Below are 26,887 nucleotides of genomic sequence, written 5' to 3'. Positions count from 1 at the left end.
AGACAGGGAATCGGAAACAGGCTCCAGGCTCTGAGCCATCAGCCCAGAGCCCGATGCGGGGCTCGAACTCCCGGACCGCGAGATCGTGACCTGGCTGAAGTCGGACGCTTAACCGACCGCGCCACCCAGGCGCCCCTCTGCCAGGCCTTTTATAGGCATCACTTCTGCTCCTCAAGTCACAGGTCTGTCACAATGTTACGAATAGATCCATTCTCATACTGGTGACCATGTGGGGAATAATCAAAACTCAGTATAACTGGTTTTTCCTTTATCTGCAGGAATAGTTGTCAATTTCATTCCTTCAAATTTGTAAAAGAGCGGTATGATTCTATTACCTGTTTTACTTTTGGGAAGCGAGAGACATAATTGCACAGTTCTACGAAATCTAATAAAAGTCACGGACCATCTCTCCAGAAAAATGCATATAAAAATAATATACTGTAAACTAATATAACACTGTATGCTAACTATACTGAAATATATATATATGGCATAAAAATTTAAGTTTTACTTAATTTATTTTTTTAATTTACATCCAAGTTAGTTAGCAATATATGCTCAACAATTTCAGTAGATTCCTTAATGCCTCTTACCTGTTTAGACCGTCCCCCCCACCACAACCTCTCCAGTAACCCTGTTTGTTCTCCATATTTAAGAGTCTCTTATATTTTTGTCCCCCTCCCTGTTTTTATATTGTTTTTACTTCCCTTCCCTTATGTTCATCTGTTTTGTATCCTAAAGTCCTCATCTGAGTGAAATCCTATGATATTTGTCTCTCTGACTAATTTCACTTAGCATAATACCCTCTAGTTCCATCCACGTAGTTGTGAATGGCAAGATTTCATTCTTTTTCATTACAGCATATAATTTTGAGGGAATGGGATCACAGAACACTGAAGCCCATCCTGATTAAAAAGCCTCTAATGCAGAAATTCTATTTTTATGATTACTGAAATATTGTATGAGTGTTGGGATCATTTAAACTGGGATCAGAGGTGCCTGGGTGCCTCAGTCGGTTAAGCTTCCAACTCCAACTCAGGTTCATGATGTCAAAGTTTGTGGGTTTGAGTCCTGAGTCAGGCTCTATGCTGATAGCTCAGAGCCGAGAGCCTGCTTCAGGTTCTGTGTCTCCCTCTCTCTCTGCCCCTCCCCAGCTAGCACTCTCTCCCTCAAAAATAAATAAACATTAAAAATTTAAAAAATAAACTGGGATCAAATTGGTCTTAGAAATTCTTGTCTAGCAACCAAAATACATGTGCAAATTTTAGTAGGACTAAAGAACTAATATAATGATAGCAATTTAAAATTTTTGGTGTTTCTGTAAATGCTAAAAATTTATCAAGTACCTAATCTGATCTGGCTAGTATCCAGTCATTAGTTAGAAATGCTGAGGGGCGCCTGGGTGGCTCAGTCGGTTAAGCGTCCGACTTCAGCCAGGTCACGATCTCGCGGTCCGTGAGTTCGAGCCCCACATCGGCTCTGTGCTGATGGCTCAGAGCCTGGAGCCTGTTTCCGATTCTGTGTCTCCCTCTCTCTCTGCCCCTCCCCCGTTCATGCTCTGTCTCTCTCTGTCCCAAAAATAAATAAACGTTGGAAAAAAAAATTTAGAAATGCTGAAATGCTACCTCAATCACCATCTTTGAGAAAGCAAATAAGATGTGTTAACCAAAAAACAATGTAACAGAAACTTCAGTCTCTCATTTTGGGAGAAGGAAATAAACCCGACTTTCCAAAAAATACCTTTACTGTAAATACAAACCTCAGGTTTCTAAAAATGGTAAAGATTTGGAAACCATTAGGCATTAACATTAGAAAAATACTAAGTATTTTGGTTACGCTAATACTTTTAGCTTGAAATAAAGGACTAATGATTCCAGTATCAAGGAAAAATCTGAAATAGAAAACAAGATTTATCCTGAAAAAAGTTCACTACCATACAAAAAACTGTAAGAAATTGAAGCATCCAGCAATGGAAAATAATTTAGTAGGGTTAAGTTTATTTTTCACAGTTTTTAAGTCTTTACAAAATTTTAATTACAAGGGAAAACGTGAAAAAAGGAGAAGAAACACATTTACCTGATTTGACTTCAACTATGTGTTTTTAATGCAGAAAAAATACTCAATTTTTTATATATATGCCATAAACCAATATATGTATGGGGGTTACCTATAGTAGAATTATAGTTCTTTTTTTCTTGCTCCTAAACTTCCTTTTTTTTAATTAAAAAGTTTTTTGGTTTTTTTTAGTTAACAGGGTTTCTTTGGTAATATTTATTTATGTATTTATTTTTAATTTTTTTAATGTTTTATTTTTATTTTTGAGAGAGAGAGAGAGACAGAGACAGAGAGACAGAGTGTGAGCAGGGGAGGGGCAGAGAGAGGGAGACACAGAATCCGAAGCAGGCTCCAGGCTCTGAGCTGTTAGCACAGAGCCCAACGCAGGGCTCAAAGCCACAAAACTTGAGATCATGACCTGATCTTATGTCGGAAGCTTAACCAACTGAGCCACCCAGGTGCCCCAATATTTATTTTTGAGAGAAAGAGACAGCATACAAGCAGGGGAGAGGCAGAGAGAGATGGGGACAGAGGATCTAAAGTGGTCTCTGCACTGAGAGCAAAAAGCCTGATGCGGGGTCGAACTCATGAACTTAGAGATCATGACCTGAGCCAAAGTTGGAGGCTTAACCAACTGAACCACCCAGGCGCCATCCCCCCACTTTTTTTTTAACATGTTTATTTTTTTTTTAATTTTTTTTTCAACGTTTATTTATTTTTGGGACAGAGAGAGACAGAGCATGAATGGGCGAGGGGCAGAGAGAGAGGGAGACACAGAATCGGAAACAGGCTCCAGGCTCCGAGCCATCAGCCCAGAGCCCGACGCTGAACTCACGGACCGCGAGATCGTGACCTGGCTGAAGTCGGACGCTTAACCGACTGCGCCACCCAGGCGCCCCTAACATGTTTATTTATTTTGAAAGAGAGAGAGTGGGGAGGGGGAAGCAGAGAGTTTGAGAGAGAATCCCAAGCAGATTCCCTGCTGTCAGCACAGAGCCAACACTTGGGGCTCGAACTCAGGAACCATGAGAGCATGCTTGCCCTGTGCCAAAATCAAAAGTCAGACACTCAACCGATTGAGACAGCCAGGCGCCCCCAATGTATCTTTTTCAAAAGCACACTGCAGGGGTGATTAGATGGCTCAGTTGGTTAAGCATCTAACTTGAGCTCAGGTCATGATCTCACGGTTCATGAGTTGGAGCCCCCCATCCGGCTCTGTGTTGAGAGCTCAGATACTGGAGCCTGCTTCAGATTCTCTCTCTCTCTCTCTCTCTCTCTCTCTCTCTCTTTCTCCCCCCTCCTCCGCTTATGCTCGGTCTCTATCAAAAACAAATAAATTTTAAAAAATAAAATGTTTAAAAAGCACATTGCAAATCATCATTATACCCTATATGTACCTATCTATATGTGGCAAGCAACTCTTGATCTTGGGGTTGTAAGTTCCAGCCCCACGTTGGGTGTAGAGATTAGTTAATAAAAAAATATTTTTAAAAATAAAATAAATTAAAAAAATAAAAAGATACATTGCTATGTCAGAGATACATTGAAGTCTTAACATTTTTATTTTTTTAATTTTAGAGAGAGGGTGTGCATGAGCAGAGGAGAGGAGCAGAGGGGTAGATGGAGAGGGAGAGAGGGAGGGAAGGAGAGAGAGGGAGAGAGGTGGGGGGTGGGGAGAGAGAGAGAGACAGAGAGAATCCCCAAAAGGTTCCATGCTCAGCATGGAGTCTCACATGGGGCTGGATCCCATGACCCTGTAATCATGACCCTAGCTGAAATCAAGAGATCGACATGCAACCGAGTGAGCCACCCACGTGTCTCCCATTTTTTTCAAAGTCTTACATTTTTTATAAGATTTCATTCTTTCATTTATTAACTGAATCATTTGTTCACCAAACATTTATTGAGCAATTATTATGTGCCAGTACCTGCTAAATCCTAGGCTTGGGCTTTGAAGTAATTTAAACATCTCACTTCTAATCACTTTTCTCTCTGAAGGGGAACACTGACTTTTTTTAAGTTTATTTGAGAGAGAGAGAGAGAGAGAGAGAGAGAGAGAGGAGTCTGAGTGGGGGAGGGGCAGAGAGAGAGAGAGAGAGAGAGAATTCCAAGCAGGCTCCACACTGACAGTGTAGAGCCAGATATGGAGCTTTAACTCAGGAACTATGGGATTGTGACCTGAGCTGAAACCAAGAGCCAGACACTTAACTAACTGAGCTACCCAGGCACCTCTATGACTTTCTTTTAAGAACTGTGACTCAATAATTTTTTTTAGTTTATTTATTATTTTTTAAATAATCTCCACACCCAACATGGGGCTCAAACTCACAACCGGAGATCAAGAGTCACATGCTCTTCTGACTGAGCCAGCCAGGTGCCCCTGTGACTGAGTATTAATGGAACATAATTAAAGTGGAAGAAAAGCAAGATTTCTCTTTTGTTTCCTTCATAGTCAACTGAAGAGCTGATGATAATTAGCCAAGCTTTCTGGATACTCACGACTTGAGTACTGAATCTCATTATCAGATTAATAATCTGAATTACTTTGATTAGTTTGATTCACTTGCTAGTTGTATTATTTTAATATGATAATAATGCAAAAAGAGAAGAGCTCGCCTCTCTCCTGGTAACACAAGTACCACATGTATCAAAGTGCAACAATGACTGGCTACTTTATAAAGAGAATGACTGTTGCAGCTTTGAAATCATGAACTCTTGAAATACTATTTTGGAACATGAAAACCAAGAGTCTGACCAACAAAAAGAACTACGGAGTTAAGTTCTGTAGTAAAGTGAACATGTACCATACTATGGTGCTCACTATCATATAATAGTATAATGTGGGTAATGCCGACACTAGATGAAGGTGTTCTCCAGTTCCACACACTTTCCTTCTTGGTTAAGATGATATACACAAAATGGCAAGTAAGATTTGACAAGATTCTGGAAACTAACACCTGAGGTCAGAATCAATCAAGGTCACCATGGTTTTGTTGACATAGTTGGGGTTTACACATGCAAGGATCCTAGACACCAAAGGGTTTTTTCCCTACAGTCAGCTCTGTCCTGGATATGCTACCAAAGCCTCAGTAGTGATCCAAAGAGATTCCTTAAAGGCATATTTAAGGACATACAACATCTGCCCTCAATTGAAGGAGTTAGTAGCAAAAATTTGTTCCATATGCCGTATACAACATAAACCAAAATGAGTTCCGACTGTTTATAAATACTAAAAAAGCAGTAGCCAGGAGAGGCTTGTCCCACCTCACTCCCACTAGAATGAATAAAATAAAATAAAACAAATATGTCAGCCAATTCTGAAATGATAGCTCTGGAACTAGACTGTTACCACACTATTCACAAAATAGTGGACAGTCAGTGGCTCAATTTGTATCATACAATACTACTGGACTTTTAGCTTTCCAAGTATAACTTATGGGGGTATTGTTATTCATCCAGAGAGAATATGCATTAGCTAAGAAGATAGCATGGTAACAGCACATTTTATAGTGTTTTCTAGTATACTGCTATTTAATCTGACCAAACATATAATAACCCTTCAATACTTTGGGAAAAAAATCATTAACTAGAGTAAATACAAGAGATTATTTCAATTTGGCAGCCAAATAAATCAACAACTGCTTGTTGATTTAATTAATGTTAATTAAATGTGTGATGTACTATACCCCGACCATTAGGATACAGATATATAATTCAATACCCTGCGCTCAGAAACATATCAACAAACAGCTGTGTTTTGTTTACTTTTGTTTTTGTACACACGAAAAATTATTTGCAAAAGTGTAGTCTGGCCAAACACCTACTCTCTGCCTCTAAAAAGTACCCCCTTTCCTTTTTTTTTTCCCTTACTTGTAACATTATCAAACAAACAGGGTAATGCATAGGTCATAAAATGCTAAATTACAAATACACAGAGGTATCAACAGCCAAGAGTAAAATCCTAGATGCCTATGAATTATAAAGTTAGTGGTTTTAATTATTTGCATTTTGGACTGTTCAGACAGTAACCTGAACTAAATTTGGCAGAAAAATAACATTTTATATTTCAACCAAAAGATATCTCTGCGGAGACTATCTAACCACCTTGTTGACAAATAAAAACAATTCTTTGTGGGAGACAAAAATGTGATCTATGACCAAAAAAAGCAATAGTAGCTAGCTTTTTGGGAAATGGCACATGCTAAGTATATTTTAGACAAAAAAAATTTTTTAACAATTCTGTTTTTGAAATATACATTTGTTTAGGGCACTTGGGTGCCTCAGTTGGTTAAACGTAGACTCTTGATTTCAGCTCAGGTAATGATCTCATGGGTTCATGAGATAGATCCCAACATCAGGTCCTACACTGCTAGTGTGGAGACTGCTTGAGATTCTCTCTCTCCCTCTCCCTTCATCACAATAAATAAACATTAAAAAAAATTATCGGGGTGCCTGGGTGGCTCAGTCGATTAAGCATCTGATTTCAGCTCAGGTCATGATCTCCAAGTTCAAGAGTTCAAACCCTGTATCAGGCTCTGTGCTGACAGCTCGGAGCCTGGAGCCTGCTTAGGATTCTCTGTCTCCCTCTCTCTCTGCCCCTCCTACCAGTGCTCAGGCACACACTCTCTCCCTCTCTCTCTCTCTCTCTCTCTCTCTCAAAAATAAACAAACATTTAAAAAAATTTTTTAAAGAATAACTTAAAAAAATAATTATCCATCTTGACTGCTTATACCATACGCAGAAGTCAATTCCCGATATACTTTACATCTAAATGTGATAGTTTAAAAAAGTGACTTTTTAAAATTTATTTATTTATTTTTGAGGAGGGGAGGGGCAGAAAGGGAGAGAGAATCCCAAGCAGGCTCCGCGCTGTTAGCACTGAGACTGAGGTGGGGCTCGAATGAACAAACTACGAGTTCATTTCCTGAGCCAAAATCAATAGACAGATGCTTAACTGACTGAGCCACCCAGGAGCCCCAAATAGACAAAATTTTCTTAAACAGGACATAAAGGAAAGAAAGCATTGTTAAGTTGAACATTGAAGTTAAAATTTTCCATTCATTAAAAAGCATGATGGGGGGGCGCCTGGGTGGCTCAGTCGGTTGAGCGTCCGAATTCAGCTCAGGTCACCATCTCACGGTTGGTGAGTTCGAGCCCTGCGTCAGGCTCTGGGCTGATGGCTCAGAGCCTGGAGCCTGCTTCCGATTCTGTGTCTCCCTCTCTCTCTGCCCCTGCCCCATTCATGCTCTGTCTCTCTCTGTCTCAAAAACAAATAAACATTAAAAAAAAAATTAAAAAAAAAAAAAAAAAGCATGGTAGGGGTGCCTGGGTGGCTCAGTGGGTTGAGTGTCTGATAGGATCTCAGTTTGTTTATGAATTCGAGTCCTACATCGGGCTGACTGCTGTCAGTCTGTCAGTGCAGAGCCTGCTTCAGAGCCTCTGTTCTCCTCTCTCTGCACCTCCCCTGATTGCACTCTCCTAAAAATAAAAATATTTCAAAAATTAAAAAAAAAATTTTTATCAATAAAACATAATGGGGGTGCCTGGGTGGCACAGTAGGTTAAATCCTCCAACTCTTGATCTCTGCTCTGGTCATGATCTCATCATTCATGAATTTGAGCCCCCCAAGGGGCTCTGCACTCATGGTGCAGAGCCTGCTTGGGAGTCTGTCTCTCCTTCTCTCTGCCCCTCCCCCACTTTTGTGCACACTCTCTCTTTCAAATTAAATGAATAAACTTAAAAAATTTTTTTTTCAACATAATAAACTCTTAAATAAACTTTAAAAAGGCATAATAAACTCTTATAAACCAATAATGAAAAGGCAGAAAAACCAATTTAAAGATGGACAAAGACTATCTAAATGGCTAAGAAGCAACTAAAAAGTAGCTCAATTTCATTAGTTATCAAGAAAATACTATGTAGTGATACCACTACACATCCAACAAAGTGATTAAAGAAGACAGAAAATAGCAAATGTTGACAAGGATGTGGAGCAAGTAGAACTCTCATACATGACTGATGAAGAGTCTTAATTGAACAACCACAGCTGTTGAGTAATAACGAAAGCTAAACATCTGCATAGTCTATGACCCAGCAATTCCATTCCTAGGAATATACAATAGAACACACACATATATTCACCAAAAGGCATTCATGATAATGTGCACAGTAGCAGTACTGTTTATTAAGAGTAGAATGGATGAGGGGCGCCTGGGTGGCTCAGTCGGTTGAGCATCCGACTTCGGCTCAGGTCGTGATCTCACGGTCCGTGAGTTCAAGCCCCATGTCGGGCTCTGCGCTGACAGCATGGAGCCTGGAGCCTGCTTCGAGTCTGTGTCTCCCTCTCTCTGACCCTCCCCTGTTCATGCTCTGTCTCTCTCTGTCTCAAAAATAAATAAAAACATTTTAAAAAAAATTTAAAAAAACAGACACTTGCTAATATTATAAAAAAAAAAGAGTAGAATGGATGAATGTATTGTGATATAAACATACAATGGAACACCATACTGCAATAAAAATGAATAACTATAAGCAACATTACTGAATATTAAGCAAAGAAACCAGAAACAAGAGTTTACAATTGTTGTTTGTTCCCTCAGAATGAACCTCCCTCGGAGAAGTGTTCCCTGTGTTCTCCTCTGCCTCTCCAGGACTTTTGGATGGGCAGATCTATCTACTGCCAGAGTAAGGACAACATAATACATTCTTCAGGATCAGCTTTGTCAGTGATAAAAGTGACCTTTTGGAGGAGGGGAAGAGCAAGAGAGAGCAAAAAATATGAATATCAAGTATAGGGGGAAATGTGAAATAGAATATCAACAGGGGTGTCTGGGTGGCTCAGTCGGTTGAGTGTTGGACTCTGATTTCGGCTCGCATCATGATCTCACCGTTCAGGGCATCCAGCCCTCTGTCAGACTCTGCAATGACAGCACCGAGCCTACTTGGGATTCTCTCTCTCCCTCTCTCTACCCCTTCCCTGTGTGCACCCTCTCTCTATGAAAATAAATTAACATTTTTTTAAAATGTGGTTTTAAAGAATATAAAAAAAATGGGGGAACCTGGCTGGCTCCATCAGTAGAGCATGAGACTCTTGATCTCAGGGTTCTAAGCTTGAGCCCCAAGGTAAGTATAGAGATTACTTAAAAATAAAAATCTTGAAAAAAAGGAGGAAAATCTCTTAGAGTTGAAAGCTAAGCTCGCTAATAGATTTAGAAGAAATGATGGAAACAGAATCACTATTTGGCAGCCATCAGGCAAAACTCACTAATAAATGTAAAACTAGGGGGTGAAAGTTTGAGGGATAGCAGGATATTTACAAAGTCTCAGTCTCCCTATAAGATATTCATTAAGTATACAAAGTGAAAACTACTGACTTTACAATGGAGAATTCTGGAAGATATTACCTTAAGCAAGAGATCAAAATTAAGATCATAGGAGTGCCTGGGTGGCTCAGTAGGTTAAGCATCCAACTTCAGCTCAGGTCTTGATCTCAGGGTTCATGAGTCTAAGCCCTGCATCAGGGTCTCTGCTGTCAGTGCAGAGCCTGCTTTGAATCCTCTCTCTCTCTCTCTCTCTCTCTCTCTCTGCCCTTCCCCTGCTCATGCTCTACCTCAGTCTGTCTCTCAAAATAAATAAATCTTAAAAAAAAATAAGATCATAATAGTAGGACAAACTGACATCATGTCCCACCTGATAAGAAGACATTCCTACAAAAATGTATAACCCAAACCTCATCATGAGGAAACATTAAACAGACTCAAATTACAAAATAAGTGATCTGCACTTTGTAAAAGCATCATAAAGGATGAATCCTGAGGAACTGTCCTATGACACTCCCCGAAAAAATAGAGTATGTATTGTATGATTCTATTTATATCAAATTCTAGAAAATAAAAAATCTATAGTGACAAAAGATACTATTTGCCTAAACAGAAAGGGTGCAGGGAGGGGGTAGGGACTACAAAGGGGCACAAAGGAATTTTTGGAGGTGATGGCTTTTGTGCTAATAGTTGCACAGTGTATACATTATGTCATAGCTATCAAATTATATACTTTATATCCTCTCTTTTAAAAAAAATTTTTTTAATGTTTATTCATTTTTGAGAGACAGAGAGAGACAGAGTATGAGCAGGGAAGGGGCAGAGAGAGAGGGAGACACAGAATCGGAAACAAACTCCAGGCTCTGAGCTGTCAGCACAGAGCCCGACGTGGGGCTCAAACTCACGAACTGCGAAATCATGACCTGAGCTGAAGTTGGACGTTTAACCGACTGAGCCACCCAGGCACCCCCCCCCCCCTTTTTTAAGTTTATTTATTTTTGAGAGAGAGAGAGAGTGCGTGGGTGAAGGAGGGGAAGAGAAAGGGGGAGACAGAGAACCTCTGTGCTATCAGCAGAGACCAGTGCAAGCCTGACTCAGGGCTAGAACCCACAAACCATGAGATCATGACCTGAGCCGAAATCAAGAGTCAGATGCTTAATCAACTGAGTCACCCAGGTTCCCCTGCTTTATATTGTCTTATCATTTAAGACAATAAATGTCTAGCACGTATCACCATGCCAAGTCTACGCAGGCACTAGAAAAACAACCTGGGGAACACACACAAATAGTTGTGGCACAGTGAGGGGTGAGTGAATGGGTGGAGTCTTGTCAGATAGGGAAAGGAAGAATGTGTACCATAAACATGGACACTGAAGTTGGAACACACATGGTGAGCTTGGGGAAATACAAGTAGCTGGATACTACTGAAACTTCAAGATTAATATGAGAAGCAGTGACGTGACAACAAACAAGACAGAGGTCAGCTGTGTCAAGATCTTGAAGATCTTGTATTTCATGCTAAGAAACTAGGCTTCACCTATACTTGGCAGGCACCAAAAGCTTTGCTCTATTTTTGTTTTGTTTTGAGTGAGATATATCACACATACAGAAGAGCACTAAATGTATTTAGGTAAGAGAATCATCAGGGATTTAGAAAGAAAACTCAGACTGTACTTAAGGAGAGGTTGTTCAACATCCTGACTTCTCTGCTAGCCAGTACACTTACAACTATATCCCCAGTGCACAACCCAGAGTTGAAGTGCAGTAAATACTTGCTGTGAGAGAGAGAACACTGAAATTATCCCAATAAGGGATAAAGGCATCGTCTATAGACGTGGCTAAGAAAATGGAGAGGAAGGAGTGCTCAGATCTCATAAACAAGAAATCTAGAGGAGGGAGAGGAAGGGATCAATGATGACTGAATTTTCCATTTGGGGTGACAATGCAGACGGTAAGCCATTAAACCAAATATGTAATGACAAAAGAGGAGCAGGTCTAGGAAAAAAGAAAACAAATTCACTTACACCTATCAGAGACAGAGTGAGTACCTTCGGCAATGATGCCATTTGGCAATCTTACAAATCAGGAACTTATGAGGGAGGTCTCTCTGCTGTAAGATACTGCTGCTGCTAGGTATTGTCCATGTACGTTTGTAAACCATCAGGTTGCTGGCCACTCCCACAAGTGTGAAGCGACTTGAGTAAAAATTACTCATTGCAGTAAGGTTTGGAATAACAGAGTATTTTATTTATTTAAAAAATTTTTGTAACGTTTATTCAGTTTTGAGAGACAGAGTGTGAGCGGGAGAGGGGCAGAGAGAGGGAGACACAGAATCTAAAGCAGGCTCCAGGCTCTGAGCAGTCAGCACAGAGCCCGACCTGAGCTGAACTAGGACGCTTAACTGACTGAGCCACCCAGGTGCCCTTGGAATAACAGAGTATTTTAGAAACACCTTAGGGGTGCCTGGGTGGCTCAGTCGGTTAAGCATCCAACTCTTGATTTTGGCTCAGGTCATGATTTCATGGTTCATGGATTCACAAGCCCCACATCGGGCTTTGCATAGACTGTGGAGTCTGCTTGGGATTCTCTCTCTCCCTCTCTCTCTCTGCCTCTCCCCTGCTCACTCTCGCTCTCTATCTCAAAATAAATAAATAAACATTAAAAATTTTAAGGAAAGCAAAAATAATATACAAACAAGGAAGGGGACAAAACATAAGAGACTCTTAAATATAGAGAACAAACAGAGAGTTGTTGAAGGGGGAGTGGGCTAAATGGGTAAGGGACATTAAGGAAGATACTTGTTGGGATGAGCACTGGGTGTTATACATGGGGGACGAATCACTGGAATCTACTCCTGAAATCATTGTTGCGCTATATGCTAAGTTGGATGTAAATTAAAATATTAATTAATTAATTTAAAAAAAAATTTTAATTTAAAGAAACACCTTAAATGCCCATCAATATATGATTAGTTAAATGTCTGATCTCTTGTTTGCAATGGGTCAAATAGAAAGTCAGCATTTTGGATAGATAAGAATGAAATAGAAAAGACTAACTTAAATTTAAGTTCACAATACTTTAAAATTAATCTCTTCTACTATACCTTTATTCACAGCAGACACAAAATAAGCATAACTTCAAGTGAGTGATCTAAAAATCATAAAACACCAAGTTGGCATGTGTTGTAAAGGTCTGAAAAGCAAGTTTAAGTATTAACCAAGTTCCATAAAAACCTTTAAATAAAGTATAAGTCAACCAATACTTTTAGTGCCTTAGGTTCATCAACTGTAATAATGAGAACTAAGGTTTATGTACCACTTTAGAGTTTACAAATTCTTTTTAACTTCTGATGACCATTTAATCCTAACCACATGAGATATGTAGAGCAAGTGGAAATCACCTACCAAAAGGTGCGATGAAAGCTTTATTGTTGTTTCACCTTCAAGGCAAATTTTCAAAATTAACGATACCGACCATTTTATTCTTTCAAAAGAAAAGAAGTTTAACTCCTCTGGTTCCTCAAGCTGCAAGGGAGTTAATGAATGTTCCACTGTTAATTTAAATTTAAGTTAAACCTGTAACTTCCAAAAAGACACACAACTAGCCAAAATAAGGCAAAGTGGAAATCTTTGCAAAACCATGTTTCATGTCACTGCTCTGTCTCATCAAATCCTTTAATGTAAAATTTTATGTTCTAGTTTTGTGAGACAAATTCTAAAAATAAGCTAATGTATCACTGCACAAGACATATTTCAGGTAGATCCATACATTCTTATAGATAATATAGCATTTTATCAAAGTAAAGTGTTCTGCACAAATCACTCTATGAAAGTCTTACAGGCATCTCCCAGCCCCTGGGATGTTTACTTACCTCCGAAGGCACAATGACGGATGGTTTCTTTTTCAGTTCCTCACATTTCCTCTTCTTACAGATCTGATGGCTATTCTTTCTGTTCTTACAGTAAGTACATTCACCACAATTGGTCTTCTGCTGGCAGGGCCCACACACCCCACACCGCTTTCGTTTCTTCTTTTCCAAAGTAGGTAGCAAAGTTGTATAGGAGGAAGGGGAGGCCCTGGCAATTGAACCTGGCCTAGATACCACTGTGGTATTGATGTCAACCATGCTGGTCACGCTGATCTGGGAGCTCCCTCCTTCCAATTTGCTGGGACCAGCCTGGGAGAGTTGGGTAATGCCCTGTGAAGCATGGAAGAGTCCTCTCTCAGGGGCTAAGGTGAACGCCTGAGTGTTAGCTGGCAGAAAGCTTATATGAACCTGCTTCTGATTTTCTATATTGCTAATAGTCATCACAGGAGGTACCGAACTTAGCTCAGAGTTTAATGATGGCTGAGGAGTGTGACCTGAGCCCAAAGGCAAAATCTGCATTGCTCCCTGGACCTCAAGCCCATATGAAACAGTGCTCTGGGGCTCAGGCCATTCTGGGAGAACACTATAGGTAGCAATTGGGTTTAGCGGAGCAGGAACAAAGATAGGTGGGTCTGAGGCAGTACCGCCACCCATCCCAAGGATTTGTTGGTCTAGGATAGCACCAAAGACCTCTCCTTGGACTGGAATAGCACCAGGAATCTCTGGTGGGGCTGGGGTCTCATCCAGAGCCTCTCTGTGTACTGGGTTAGCACCAGGAACTTCCCATTGATGTGGGACAGCACTAAAAGCCTGTCCTAGGACAGGGGTGGTAGCAGGAATTGCCTGTTGATCTGGGGTAGCTTTGAGTACCTCTTGATTATCTGGTTTAGCACCAAGCGTTTCTTGTTCAGAGCTTGCCAAGAGGAGTTTTATTAATGAGGTAGGATATATTGACCCACCAATGGACAAACAGTTTCTAAGGTCCAATTCAGGTATAACCTTATTAAAGCTGGAGGTGGGGTAGCAATCATGTTCACTTTTGATAGGATCCAGGTAAGAATCAGATAGCTTAAGAGATTCTACTCGTGAACCCAAATCTTCTAACTGAATGCTGGAGTTTCCTTCGTAAGTAACCTTGAGGGCTGCTCTTTGGAGCAAAGGAGCACACAGAGTGTCCTGAGCAAACATTCTAGGGGAATCACTTGTATCAGTCAATGTCTCTTTAGAGAATAGTCCTTCACCACCATGTGTCCCTTCCAATGACCCAGAAGGGATCTCTACTGCAGGACCACTGTGAGTGGAGATATTTATTTTGGTATCCTCCACCTTTTGGGACCAAGACTGGGTTGTCTCTTGGCTCTCACCTTCAATTAAAGATGCATTTTGTACACCAATTAGATTCTCTGTATCAGGAGCAATTAGGGGAACTTGGGTTGGAATTGAATCATTTTCTGAGTGTTTCACTCCTTTGTCAGTAACTACATTACAATCACATTCATGTTGCTTTTCTAAATGCTTAGCAGGTGGAATTTTCTTAGGTTTGGCTATGATCACTGGAGGTTGGGAGAGTCGTCTGCTAAGAGAGGTACTTCGGAGAGCCATTGTAAACCCATTGCAAGTTAAGGATTCTGGGTTCTGAAAAAGAACCTCAGTCCTATCCAAATTCATTCGTGCCGCTCCAGCTCTTGTCAAAAGGCTTCTGACTGGCATAGGTGTTTTGGGTTCTATTTTTTTCTTAACATCTCTTTCTTGAATTAATTGCTTTACTCCTTTTCCAGGGCTCACAGTCTTGACTGATGCCACATTTTTATTGGCTAGCTTAGATGTCTTCTTCAGTTGGCTGCTTTTCTTTCTGTTTAGATCTTCCCTCCTGATTAGTCTGGAAGGCCTTGCATGGCGGGATCGAGACATAGCTACAGAGTAGGAATAAATGAAAGGGCACAAGGAACAGAGTCATTGGTCCTTTGGAAAGTCTCGCCTTTGAGGAGAATCTGAATGTACCATGGTTGAGTTCAGCCCACAAAATTTTGGTCTGAAATAACAAAAAAAAACATTGGAAGTGAGTCTTTTTCCTATGTATTCTCCCATTCGAAATAAAATACTAACAATTATTAATCAAAATTGGGAATGAGAATGTTTACTGCAAAAGAAAAATATAATAAACACAAAAGATACTAACATATCCTTTAAACCCCAGATTCACAAATAAAGCTCCTTTAATTACTGTGACAACCGATTTAGCTGATGAAGTTCTACGAACAGGGTAAGCATGTGGGTTATTCTACATTAGAAACCACAATTGCTGTAGGTACACGTAGTTTAAAGATCAAATCCCAATCTTTACAAATTTTGGATACTTAAAAAATTATCTGTTAATCTTTCCTCAGCATATCACCACACAAGATGAGGTATCATCTGGTAAAACCAGAGGAAGAAGTTTATATCATTCAAGAAACTCTACTCGGAGATCTAGTAATATTAATACCACATTCCAATTAATAATCTACAAATTTTAAGCTTTACACATGCACACAAAAATGGCATAAAATCTTAGAAGTTAGTATTGACAGATTAGGTTACAGATAAGACTCACGGGTCCAACAAATATCTGTTGAGTACCTACTATGTATAAGGAAGGCATTGTGGTGGGCACTGCCCACACCCAGAAATGAGGTCCCTCTTTTCTCTTTCACCCGACTTAATCCAAAGACTGCTGGTTCTAAATCCCTTCTACCAAGGATCCCAAAAGTCTCATGATGAATGCCTAGGCAAGGAAATTGGAAATAAAGAGAAAATGAGATAATTAGAACAGTAAAGCATACTAGGCAAGCAACTATTATTTGAAAGGTAAGCAAGAAAAAGGAGAAAATGAAAGGGGACTAAGAGCTACCACTGTCTTTTGGTCTCCTTTGATCGCTTACCCTAACCCAAAATAAGACCAAACTATGAGCAAGAATGAAGCTCACCATACAAGATGTATCAGTCTATTCCCTAAAGATCACAGAATCAAGAGTGGGACAGCTAGGTTGGTGAGGATTCTTTAACAGTTAACACGTTGTTGGATTTGTAAGAAAATATGTTGTAGGAGAATAGTTACCAAAAACTTGGTCTGCAACCAAGTGATCAACAGTCTGTGGCAAAATCAGGGGCAAAAAGGGCAGTATAAAGTTGAATTTATTCATTTTAGACAACTCTTCCTTACTCTGAAATGCCTCCCTGTTTTCTCTCATTAAAATGTCCTTTCTTTTAGAAAAGTAAAAGTCCTTTATTTTTTTGAAAAGGTAGGGATAGATTTATTTTATAATGTTATTACTTGGCCAAGTAAAAACTTGACAGCCCTCCATCATTCTCAAGTTGTGCATTTGTTTTTGTTGCACTGATCTGATCCAGGTAATCCTGGGACACACTGGTGGGTTTAGTGGCTAGAGAGATGTGCCCCATCAGAAAGCTGCGAGTTTGAATTTGTGATCACCTGCTAGTTCCTTCCACATCCTATTTAACTGAATCAAGGTTTCTACATCTGAACTGAGGTCGTTTTGAGGTATCATTGGGCTCCTATAGGAAAAGCTTATGTGAGGTTGAGGAGGGAGTGGGGAAGGTAGGGGAAGGACTTTGGAAATAGGCAGACTTGGGTTCAGTTTCCAGCTCAGAAACATTACTAGCCATGTGATTCTGATAAATTCTTCAGTCTCTCTATACCTCAGTTTCCTCATGTGTAATAGAATAGGAAGCATAATAGTACTGACCTCACTGGGTTACCATGAGAATAAAATGAGATGAGTTGTATAAACACTTAGCATAGTGCTGGCGTATACTTAGGTGTTTAATAATAAATGGGAACTTAAAAAAATAAAGGCTGCTTATAACTCCAAAAAACAAAAAAAGAGAGATAAGCTAAATGGTTATCATTATGGAATCAGTTTAACCTAGTCTGCCATACACTGCAAAACAAGATTTAGTATTTCTGTTTCTGTTATCACCTAACACATAGTGAGCTACACACTGCAATAAAAGACCCCAGAGCACTCATTGAGTTAAAGTCAAAGCATTGTGCCTTTAGGATATTTTTCTCGGGGTGCCTGGGTGGCTCAGTTGGTTAAGCGTCCGACTTTGGCTCAGGTCATGATCTCATGGTTTGTGGGTTTGAGCCCTATGTCGGGCTCTGTGCTGACAGCTCAGAGCCTGGAGCCTGCTTCAGATTCTGTGTCTCCCTCTCTCTCTGACCCTCCCCCATTCATGCTCTGTCTCTCTCCATTTCAAAAATAAATAAACATTAAAAAAAGAATTAAGATATTTTTCTCTCTGTGCCCCTCCTGCGCTCTCTATCTCTCAAAATAAATAAGTAAACTTTAAAAAGAAATAATAGCGTTTTTGTTTCTTATTTTTTTTAAGATTTTATTTTTAAGAAATCTCTACACCCAGTGTGGGGCTCAAACTCACAACCTTGAGATCAAGAGTCAGAAGCTCCACCAACTGAGCCAGCCAGGCACCTCAAGACAGATTTTTTATTTTTTACTTAATTTTTCCCCCAAGACAGACTTTTTAATTATTTTAATGTTTATTTATTTATTTTTGAGAGACAGACATTGAGTGAGCATGAGCGGGAGAGAGAGAGAGAGAGAGAGAGAAAGACAGAGAGTCCAATGCAGTCTCAAAGCTATCAGTGCAGAGTCCATGAGGGGCTTGGGGCTTGAACTCACAAACTGAGAGATCATGACCTCAGCTAAGCATGGCCAACTGAGCCACTCAGGCAAGTGCCCCGTCCCCACCTCAAGACAGACTTTTTAAATGGGCAGCAATAACATTAACTACAAGAAAAATAAGTTTGATAAATGTGTGCTAAATACAAACACTAGACTGGAGAATACTGGAGTTCTTGGTATCTAAACTTACTGCTTTCCCCCTTTAAAAAAAAAAAAAAAGGTTTTTGGCTTGCACTAATTTTTTGGCTGTGAAAAACTGTTAGATATTTTCTCCAAAGACCATTGCTTTTTGTACCAGTATTTTTAGAAAACAAAAGACATTCCAATTCTAATCTCCAGAAAGTCAGCAGTCTTTATAAGGATGTTTTTTCAGATAGCAAAAAGCAATCCTTTCCATTCTTTAGAAATTCAACAATATCAGTATAAGCTTGCTTTATCTCTTGTATCAAGATTGCATTTCTAAAAAATTATTAGGAGCATATAATCTAGGTATTGCAATAGGCCACGAAAATTAAAATTCACGTTATGTAGGCAAGTAATCTGGATATACCAGAAGGTGTCATGGGATCTGCCTTTGAAAGTAGTTTATAAATTGATCTCAGCCTCATATATTCTTTTATATTTTTAAATTAAAGTGCTTTAGAAATTCAGCCTTGTAATTAAGATAATGTTTACCATTCAAACCTTATCTCCTGAAAAAGAGCCTGCCAAGGAAATGGAAAAGGTATGAGCAACATGGATTGGGAAGATGTGGTCTCTTTAAATGGTAACAGCCTTTTTATGAGATCGTGAAAGAGGCCAATGACCCCTGAAAAACCCAACTGCAGGGGAGAAACCACTGGGTACCACCCAGCCAAAGAAATAGACAATCAGAAACAAAATAAGGGCTCCCACAAGATCCTAATTTTATCACCCAAGGCTCCAATGATGAAATGTGACCTTCTTTTGTGATAAACTAAGTTATCCCCAGGGCTGAACTCTGGGAGGAGAGGCAACAAGCTTTTTTTGAAATTTGTGGGGGGAAAAAACAATGCAGTCCATTCTATTAAATAGGTTCCTATTTAAATATGAAGTTATCCCCACAGATTTCCTGAAAATTATTTTCCTTTTTAACCTGTACACATCATTAAATGCTCCATTTCCCCCTTTTTTGTTACTTTTATTTATTATAGAGTACTTAAGTCCTACAAAAAGGTATATTTAACCAAAAAGTAATTCCACTTACATTTTTCATTTCTGATGAAAATTGACGTTTCAATATTTCTCAAAATCAATTTTATTCTACCCTAGAATATATTGAAGAGTTCTGAGTGCTACAGAGATAGATATAGGATAACACGATCAGAGCAGAAAATAAGAGAATAGTGTCTCTGTTATTAAATACAGATCATAGGTCCTAATTATTTGCAATTGATACTATTCTGTGGGTTCTTATTTTCCTGGAAGAGAAAACAAAATGAAACAAGCAAACAAAACTCCCAACAATTGTGAGATATAAAACATTAGTTAACAAATCTTTTCACCACAGGGCACCACAAATAAAAATTCTTTTTACTAAAATATCCTTCTGATGTAGAGGACTAGAGCAGTAGGAGATTCAAGAGGCCAACACATAATTTGAAACATGAAAAGACATGATGCCAACCTAAAGTAGAGAGTATAAGGTTAAAGACAGAGGGAAGAAGTGGCAGGAGCAGGCAATAAATATTTGACTGTCTAAGGATTGACTAATTATTCACAAATAATTTAAACTTAACCTAACCAAACTGGTGAGCAAATAGGATCAGGTATTTTCCTCAATATTATTTGAGCTTACTAAGTACTCAATCTTTCCCGACAGAGGGCCTTTTTTATAATTACTGAAGTAATTCCCTGGTCTAGAAAATAAAAAGTGACTTCATGAACTATGTCAGTTGTCTGTAAAGGACAATATTGACAACAGCACCATGTCAGAAAATTCTCTCCCACCTCCATCCCTCCTCCTTCTCCTGGATCTCCCAAAGTCCCTTGGGCAGGAAGTGGCTGAACTGATGTAACCATCCAGCCCGCATGTCAATTTAAAATTATATTGCAACCCTTCCCACTACCAGCAGTGGCCAAAAAAGTGGTGAGTATTTGCATTCACATGGCTGGAGGCAAAAGAAGCTCTGATTTCAGAGTCACTCCATTCAGCTCCTTAGAATTTAAAGGCTACTGCACTTGACTGAGAAATACAAGACTTACAACATTTCTTTTAAGAGGCACCACCTGACTTAGTTTCCTCCAGCAACTAAGTTCTACATCTAAAGGAAGAGGAGGTGGGCGGGCGGCTTGCAGTTCCTAGATAGTCTTCTACCACAGGAAGTGTGAGAGCCCTCTGCACAAGGAAAGGCTGTTCAAGGAAACTCACTAGAATGCCAGCAGATTTAGTCAAAGGCTCCTTCCATATGTAAAACACCCCTGCTGCCCTGCAGAGAGCAAGAAAAAAAAGGCCTAAGAGAGCCACAGAAAAGGGAAGGGAGAAGTTAAAATGGAGATGGAAGGATTCTTCCAAAAACAAGAAAAGTATAAAACACACTGGGAATAGTAAAAAGCCTAAGAAGGAAGAAAATGTCTAAAGGGGAAGGGGGAGTGGGCGAAAAACTAAGGGGAAGACTTTTGTAGTAATAAAGCTAGAATGTAAAAAAGATAACTGGGATCAAAACGCTGAAGACTAAAGGTAAAAAGACCTAGGGGGGAGAAGAGAGAAATTTAATTGTGCAGGGAAAGAAAAATAGATGCAAAGAGAGAGTGGGGGAGGGGATGGACAAACCAGATAAAGAAGATTGGAGAGGGAAGAGAAACAAAGAGCAGAAACAGTGGTGATCCAAACCTCAGACCCACCAATTCTGGAAAACCAGAGCTGAGTGCCATAGTTAATTCTCATTATAATGGTAAGTGATGGTCGCAGAGTTGTAAATCTGAGCTACTAATCTGTGCAAAGAGAAAGGGGCAGTGTGTGCTAATAACTCCAGAATATCTTGATTCTGAAGTTTAACCGAAATCATAACCTGGCTTTAAACACTGTCAGAGGCTGACAACCAACCTATTTAAGATCCCTTACTTGGGGAGCGAAGTGTAACCCAAAACTGGTAAAATCAGGAAACACGCCCAAAATCACAGTGCCGAAGTCTTTCAGTTCTTGGAAATAATACGGACTAATCTCCAAGCATCTCCTTATCTATGCACCTATCTGGTGCACCACCCTTGTTTAATTGTAGTCATACATTCCTGATATGCTCTAAATAATTCTTGCCCTCACTGGTTAACAAGCCCCAAATACATGCGTATGGATGCATATATATTTGGCATCTTGGGCCTTAAGAAACCATCGTCTTTATTTTACTTCATATCGTCGGAGGGGGAGGAGAAGGGAAGGTGAGCACATTTCGTTCAGGGCAGACCTGAGGCTGCTACCCTACAGCGCCGCCCTTCAACTCATCCCGGTGCGGTGCGCAGCGCACCCGGCGGACACTAGACCGTGCACCTTATCTTTAACTCGCTTAAGTCTCGAGCACTTAACCTTTATCTCTTCATAAGCTATTACCATTACGTATTGTGCAGCTCATTTGGTGCCCGAGAGTGGAACCGGGGAGAAGTGGCGCAGGGGTGACCTATGCAAAATGGTTAATTTGGGAAAATGACGAGTTGGGGGCGGGGGAAAGACTCCTAATCCAAGCAATTTTTGTTCTTGGTGATATATTCATTTTTATTGGGTCAGAAATGCGCAATTTGGGTTCCCCATTCACGCGGAAGGCTGCTGGGGCGGGTCGGTAACCTCCTGACCACTTTTAGTGGAACTATACGGACTGCAAGTAGCCCTTCCAGAAGCTCTATCAGTTGAGGGTGTGGGTAAGAAGCAGGGCCGGGAAGGGAGGAAGAGAGGAGAGGGGGAGAGGGAGAGAGATCCAGCCCCCTCCCTCCACGACACGTGAAGTGCCTGCGGCCCTGGCCGGGACTCGGCCCCTCCCGGACGGCACCGCTGGTCGGAGGCACCCAGCTCTGCGCACCTCCCACCCCGGGGGCCAGTTCCCCGGACCCCGCGGGTGGGACTGACCAGACCGCAACGCCAGCGCGCTCCGCAACCCGGTGGCGCCCAAAAGAGGTTTTCAAAAGCCATTTTGACAGAACACTAATTCTACTCGCTATTCCCTACTTCCCGGATCGCTGTAACTCCAGGTCACCTCGGGTCAGACTCTAAAGTTTCATCTATGAAGTCCCTTCCCCGAAATGCTCAGGGAGGGAAGTGCCAACAGTTTCCCAAAGAAATCTGTCCCCTACACAAGCATGGGGGAGGGAGAAACCCTGTTTGGGGGTGCGCTTGATTGTGCGCCAGGACGGGCTCCTCACCCGCAACTTGCCCTAACTCTGCCTTCTCACCTTAAGGAGCCAGACCTGCGACTCTCCTACGAGGCGCATCAGTCTCCGGCACTTTCAGGGATCCCCGCGGGCACACTGGCCCTCCCCCAAGCCCGGTTTGCGGCGGCGCCCGGGGTCCGAGCCCGCGGCGCCCCCGCCCCGCTCCCCTCGTCCAGCGCCGCAGCTGGGCCTCCGGGGCCGGCGGCCGCGTCCTCCGGCCGGGAGCATTGTTTACCACCCGCAACAAAAGCGCCCCAAGCGGCTCGGGGCAGGGGGTCGCCGCGGGGAGTGGGCCCACCCTAGCGGACCCGGACGACCCGCGGACGCCGAGCTCCGGCCCTCACCCAGCCCTAGCCGAGTACCGCCCCTCGCACCCCCTTCCGGCCTCGGTATGAGGGTCCCTGCAACCCTGCCCTCTGCCCCAGCCCCAACTCACCACTGGCCGGCGCCGGCTCCGAGGGCAGCGCGCGTGCCCCAGGCTCCAAGCCCGCACCAGCCCTCGGGTAAACTTTCCAACTCGCGCTGGTCCCCACAACTTGAGAGCCCAGAGTCTCGGCGGGCACGAGGAGCGCGAGCGGGCCCCGGGCGGACACCTACCGGCTGCCTGGCAGGGTCAGGGCCCGAGACCCTGGGGTGGGCGGCAGCTTCCCAAAGGTCCACAGAGGAGAAGCAGGTAGAGTTGCATGACTGGGGCGGGGCAGGGGGTTGTCCCAGGGGGCAGACCCGGGAGCCGAGGGGCCGGCGGCTGCGCGCACAAAGCAGTGCGGGAGCGGATTGCGCTGCCACTCCCCGCCAGGTCAGCCCCCCGGAGCAGTAGTGTCTCCCCAGGACAGACCTCTGGGAGTGAAGCAGGGGCTCTGCCTTTGCTGGACCCTGCACCGCTGAGCGAGAGTCAAAACGCGAGCTGGATTTCCCCAAACTGGAGCTGGACTCCCCTCTCGACCCTTACCCCTCCCCTTAGCCCTCCTCTCTCATAACACCTTAGTGTGGTGTGTGTGTGTGTGTGTGTGTGTGTGTGTGTGTGTGTGTGTGTGTGATGTCAAAGGAGAGTATTGGATAGGGAGAGAGGTGTTAAGGTTTTCTTGTCATTATCTTTTTTCGGAGGAGTTCTTGGGCTGAGAGAAAAATTTTAGGGTTTCTAAATTGAATGTTTATAGATAGATCAAGGGAGTGCCAGATCAGAGATGACACAACTGAGCAATATCTGGGTTGCAGGCAATGGTAAACTGCCCTCAACACTAAAGAGAGGCCAGAGGACGATTGTGTTTCCTTGACTCAACACTTGATGTCTGCAGATGTCATAACATTTTTTGTTAGCTATCTGGCTCTGTATGTTGAGGGTGGTCATATTCACTTTATGGATGAAAAATTGAAGGCATCGGAAGAAGTAAGTTTTTAGCATTAGAAGGAATAACCAAGTGGCATTATGCCAAAATTAAGACTCAATGGGGCATTGGAATTTCTCCCTAAATGTTTGATGGCTGTTGCTTCTTCCAGCAGTCAGTCATTACACAGACAAGGGAATCCAGATCTTTCATGGGCTCACCGTGGTAAGGAAAATGCTGTTGATGGAACTATCTTTCCTCCCAGGTCAAACTTCAACCGAAGAGAAAGATTCATTCTGTCATTGCCTTCAACACCATTCTACCCCCATTCTGCACAAAATTTGTATTCTTGTTATACTTGCTTTAATAAGCATAGCCAGATTGTTCTTTTGAGATAGATTCCTAAACTTTCAACCTTTCTCACTGATTGATTCATTCAAATTTATTCTTCAGCCAGGATATAGGCATACAGAGATGAATAAAAATTGCCTCTTGCCCAGGAAGAACACACATTCTGGGTTGGCAAGCAGAGCAAATGAACACTACAGTGTTTTCAGTGCTACAGTCAGATAAATACGTTAGTTGGAGGAAATTTAAAATGTGGCTTTTTTTTTTAATTTTTTTTTCAACGTTTATTTATTTTTGGGACAGAGAGAGACAGAGCATGAACGGGGGAGGGGCAGAGAGAGAGGGAGACACAGAATCGGAAACAGGCTCCAGGCTCTGAGCCATCAGCCCTGAGCCCGACGCAGGGCTCGAACTCACGGACCGCGAGATCGTGACCTGGCTGAAGTCGGACGCTTAACCGACTGCGCCACCCAGGCGCCCCTAAAATGTGGCTTTTAAAATAAATCTTATCTTAGGGGCACCCGGTTGGCGCAGTCGGTTAAGCGGCCGACTTCGGCTCAGGTCATGATCTCGCGGTCCGTGAGTTCGAGCCCTGAATTGGGCTCTGTGCTGACAGCTCAGAGCCTGGAGCCTGTTTCGGATTCTGTGTCTCCCTCTCTCTGACCCTCCCCCGTTCACGCTTTGTCTCTCTCTGTCTCAAAAATAAATAAACGTTAAAAATTTTTTTTTTAAAAATAAAATAAATGTTATCTTCAAAAACGGACTCTTTTCAATGTTTAAAAAAACCTAATTATTAATACCTTGTCAAAAACAATCTCCTAGGACTTAGATGAAAAGAATGTTGGGAGAGTTTGACTCATAACTTAATCTCTGTAAAGAACCAAAAAGAACATTTGAAAAAGAAGAACAAAGGGGAAAAGATTATCATGAAATAGCAATATCCTGGCATTTGTCAGTTAACTGAAATGACTATCTTTAAAAAGTATTGAGGTGCCCCTGGGTGGCTCAGTCCTATAAGCAGCCAACCTTGTCTCAGGTCATGATCTGGCCATTCATGAGTTCAAGCTCTGCTTAGGGCTCTGTGGTGACAGTCAGAGCCTGGAGCCTGCTTTGTATTCTGTGTCTCCCCCACTCTCTGCCTCTACCCTGCTCGCACTCTGTCTCTATCTCTTAAAAATTTTTCAAAATAATAAAAATAAAAACTATTGAATTGGGGACCTGGGTGCCTCAGTCTGTTAAACGTCTGACTCTTGATTTTGGCTCATCTCACAGACATGATCTCATGGTTCTGATCTCAGAGTCATGATCTCAAGGTTTGTGAGTTCAAGCTCTGCATAGGGCTCTACACTGACAGTGTGGCGCCTGCTTGGGATTTTCTCTCTCTCCCTCTCCTTCTGCCCTTCCCCCATGAGCTTGCTCGCTCGCTCTCTCTCTCTCTCTCTCTCTCTCTCTCTCTCAAAATAAATAAACATTAAAAAAATTTTAAGTATTGAAATGGGAAAATCACACAAAGATGTAGAAAAATATCCATGGTAACACTCATTCTCTTCATTCCGTAAATGTTAGTTGAACCTATACTATGTGCCAGGCACAGTTCTAAATCTAGGGAAGCAGCAGTGAGCAAAATGAAACCTCTGTCCTTGTGAAGCTTGCATTCCATCATGGAGTGGGGTTGGGACCGAAAATGAAGAAGTCAAATAAGCAAAATATATATAGTGCATCAGATGGTCATAGTCAGAGGGAGTGGGAGAAAAACAGGCAAGGGGACAGGAAGTGATGAGGAAAGCTGCAATTTAAAAAAAAATTTTTAACGTTTATTTATTTTTGAGACAGAGAGAGAGAGATCACGAGTAGGGGAGGGACAGAGAGAGAGGGAGACACAGAATCTGAAACAGGCTCCAGGCTCTGAGCTGTCAGCACAGAGCCCGACGCAGGGCTCAATCTCACGGATCGCGAGATCATGACCTGAGCCAAAGTCGGCCGCTTAACCGACTGAGCCACCCAGGCGCCCCAAAGCTGCAATTTTAAATACAGCAGTAAGCTCATAGAGTAGGTCCGAAAAAGATAAGGGAGGGAGCTGGGGGGGGGGGGGATTTTATGTGTAGGAAAGAACAAGTGTAAAGGTCCTGAAGGTGGGATTGTTTTTGTGGAAATACAATAGTTTTCACTGTGTTTCACAACAGGAAGGCATTGGAAACTCTATGTGCCTGTCAGAAAAAAAGTATAGATCACTCCCATTGGCCAAGTCTGGGATAATTTTGAATTTGAAAAAGAGATTTCCTCTGGAAAAACAAATTTGGGAGACATCAGCATGTAGATGATATTTACAGCCACTCTGATATCTGAGTCTTAACATCTCACTGAACAACATCAGCCAATCTGATCCTATCCAAAAGGTGTCTGGGGGCGCCTGGGTGGCTCAGTCAGTTAAGCGTCTGACTCTTGGTTTAGGCTCAGGCCATGATCTCATGGTTTCATGAGTTCAAGCTCTGACTCAGGCTCTGTGCGGACAGCGCAGATCCTGCTTGGAATTCTCTCTCCCTCCCTCTTTCTCTGCCTCTCCCTTGCTCACGTTGTCTCTGTCTCTCTCAAAAATTAAATAAACTTAAATATATATATATATTTAAAAAAAGAAAGAAAAGGGGTCTGATTTGATATTTTCATAGAAACTGAAAGGTTGAACAATACATGAGGAACTAGACAGTAATATGAAATGTCTACTCAAGGAGAAGAAAAGGAAGTGAAATTCTTTCCAGAACTCATTATCCAGGAATAAATGTTTAAGCAGTTTCCCACTTTCCTTACAGCTACCTCACCTTATTCTTCCTTAATAACAAAGCAAGAATTCTTGTCTTATTCCAATCATCTCTCTAGAAAAGAGATTTATTTAC

General features: G+C 41.7%; 2 protein-coding genes across 6 annotated transcripts in view; one reads left to right on the top strand and one right to left on the bottom strand.

The window, feature by feature from the left end:
- The window catches only part of TET1 (tet methylcytosine dioxygenase 1), a 137,117-nt gene extending 113,936 nt beyond the window's left edge, over nt 1-23,181 (bottom strand). For 3 of the 5 annotated variants that reach the window (XM_023240498.2, XM_045040061.1, XM_045040062.1), the window contains exons 1-2: nt 22,760-23,181; nt 13,247-15,275 (exon numbers count right to left, since the gene is read on the bottom strand). In XM_023240498.2, coding sequence (XP_023096266.2) covers nt 13,247-15,154 — 1,908 coding nt within the window. In that variant the 5' untranslated portion in view covers nt 15,155-15,275; nt 22,760-23,181. Of the gene's footprint in view, nt 1-13,246; nt 15,276-15,866; nt 16,008-22,759 lie in introns of all 5 variants that reach the window. The other 2 variants (XM_023240497.2, XM_023240499.2) reach the window with 2 other exon arrangements.
- On the top strand, nt 21,688-23,140 carry LOC123380773 (basic proline-rich protein-like). Its single transcript, XM_045039974.1, has 2 exons — nt 21,688-21,737; nt 22,351-23,140. Exons 1-2 carry the CDS (start codon nt 21,688-21,690, stop codon nt 23,138-23,140), a joined length of 840 nt encoding a protein of 279 aa, XP_044895909.1.
- Nucleotides 23,182-26,887: the final 3,706 nt, after the last annotated feature.

This window comes from Felis catus, chromosome D2 (genome assembly GCF_018350175.1).
Source record: "Felis catus isolate Fca126 chromosome D2, F.catus_Fca126_mat1.0, whole genome shotgun sequence".
Classification (NCBI taxonomy): Eukaryota; Metazoa; Chordata; class Mammalia; order Carnivora; family Felidae; genus Felis; species Felis catus.
This window is presented reverse-complemented; position numbering and strand designations above follow the sequence as displayed.

Excerpts from the sequence above, each read along its gene's own strand:
- LOC123380773 (XM_045039974.1), top strand. The coding sequence starts at position 21,688 with ATGCGCAATTTGGGTTCCCCATTCACGCGGAAGGCTGCTGGGGCGGGT. Across the intron at positions 21,738-22,350 it reads AAGGCTGCTGGGGCGGGTCG|GAGCCAGACCTGCGACTCTC; the intron begins GTAACCTCCTGA and ends TCTCACCTTAAG.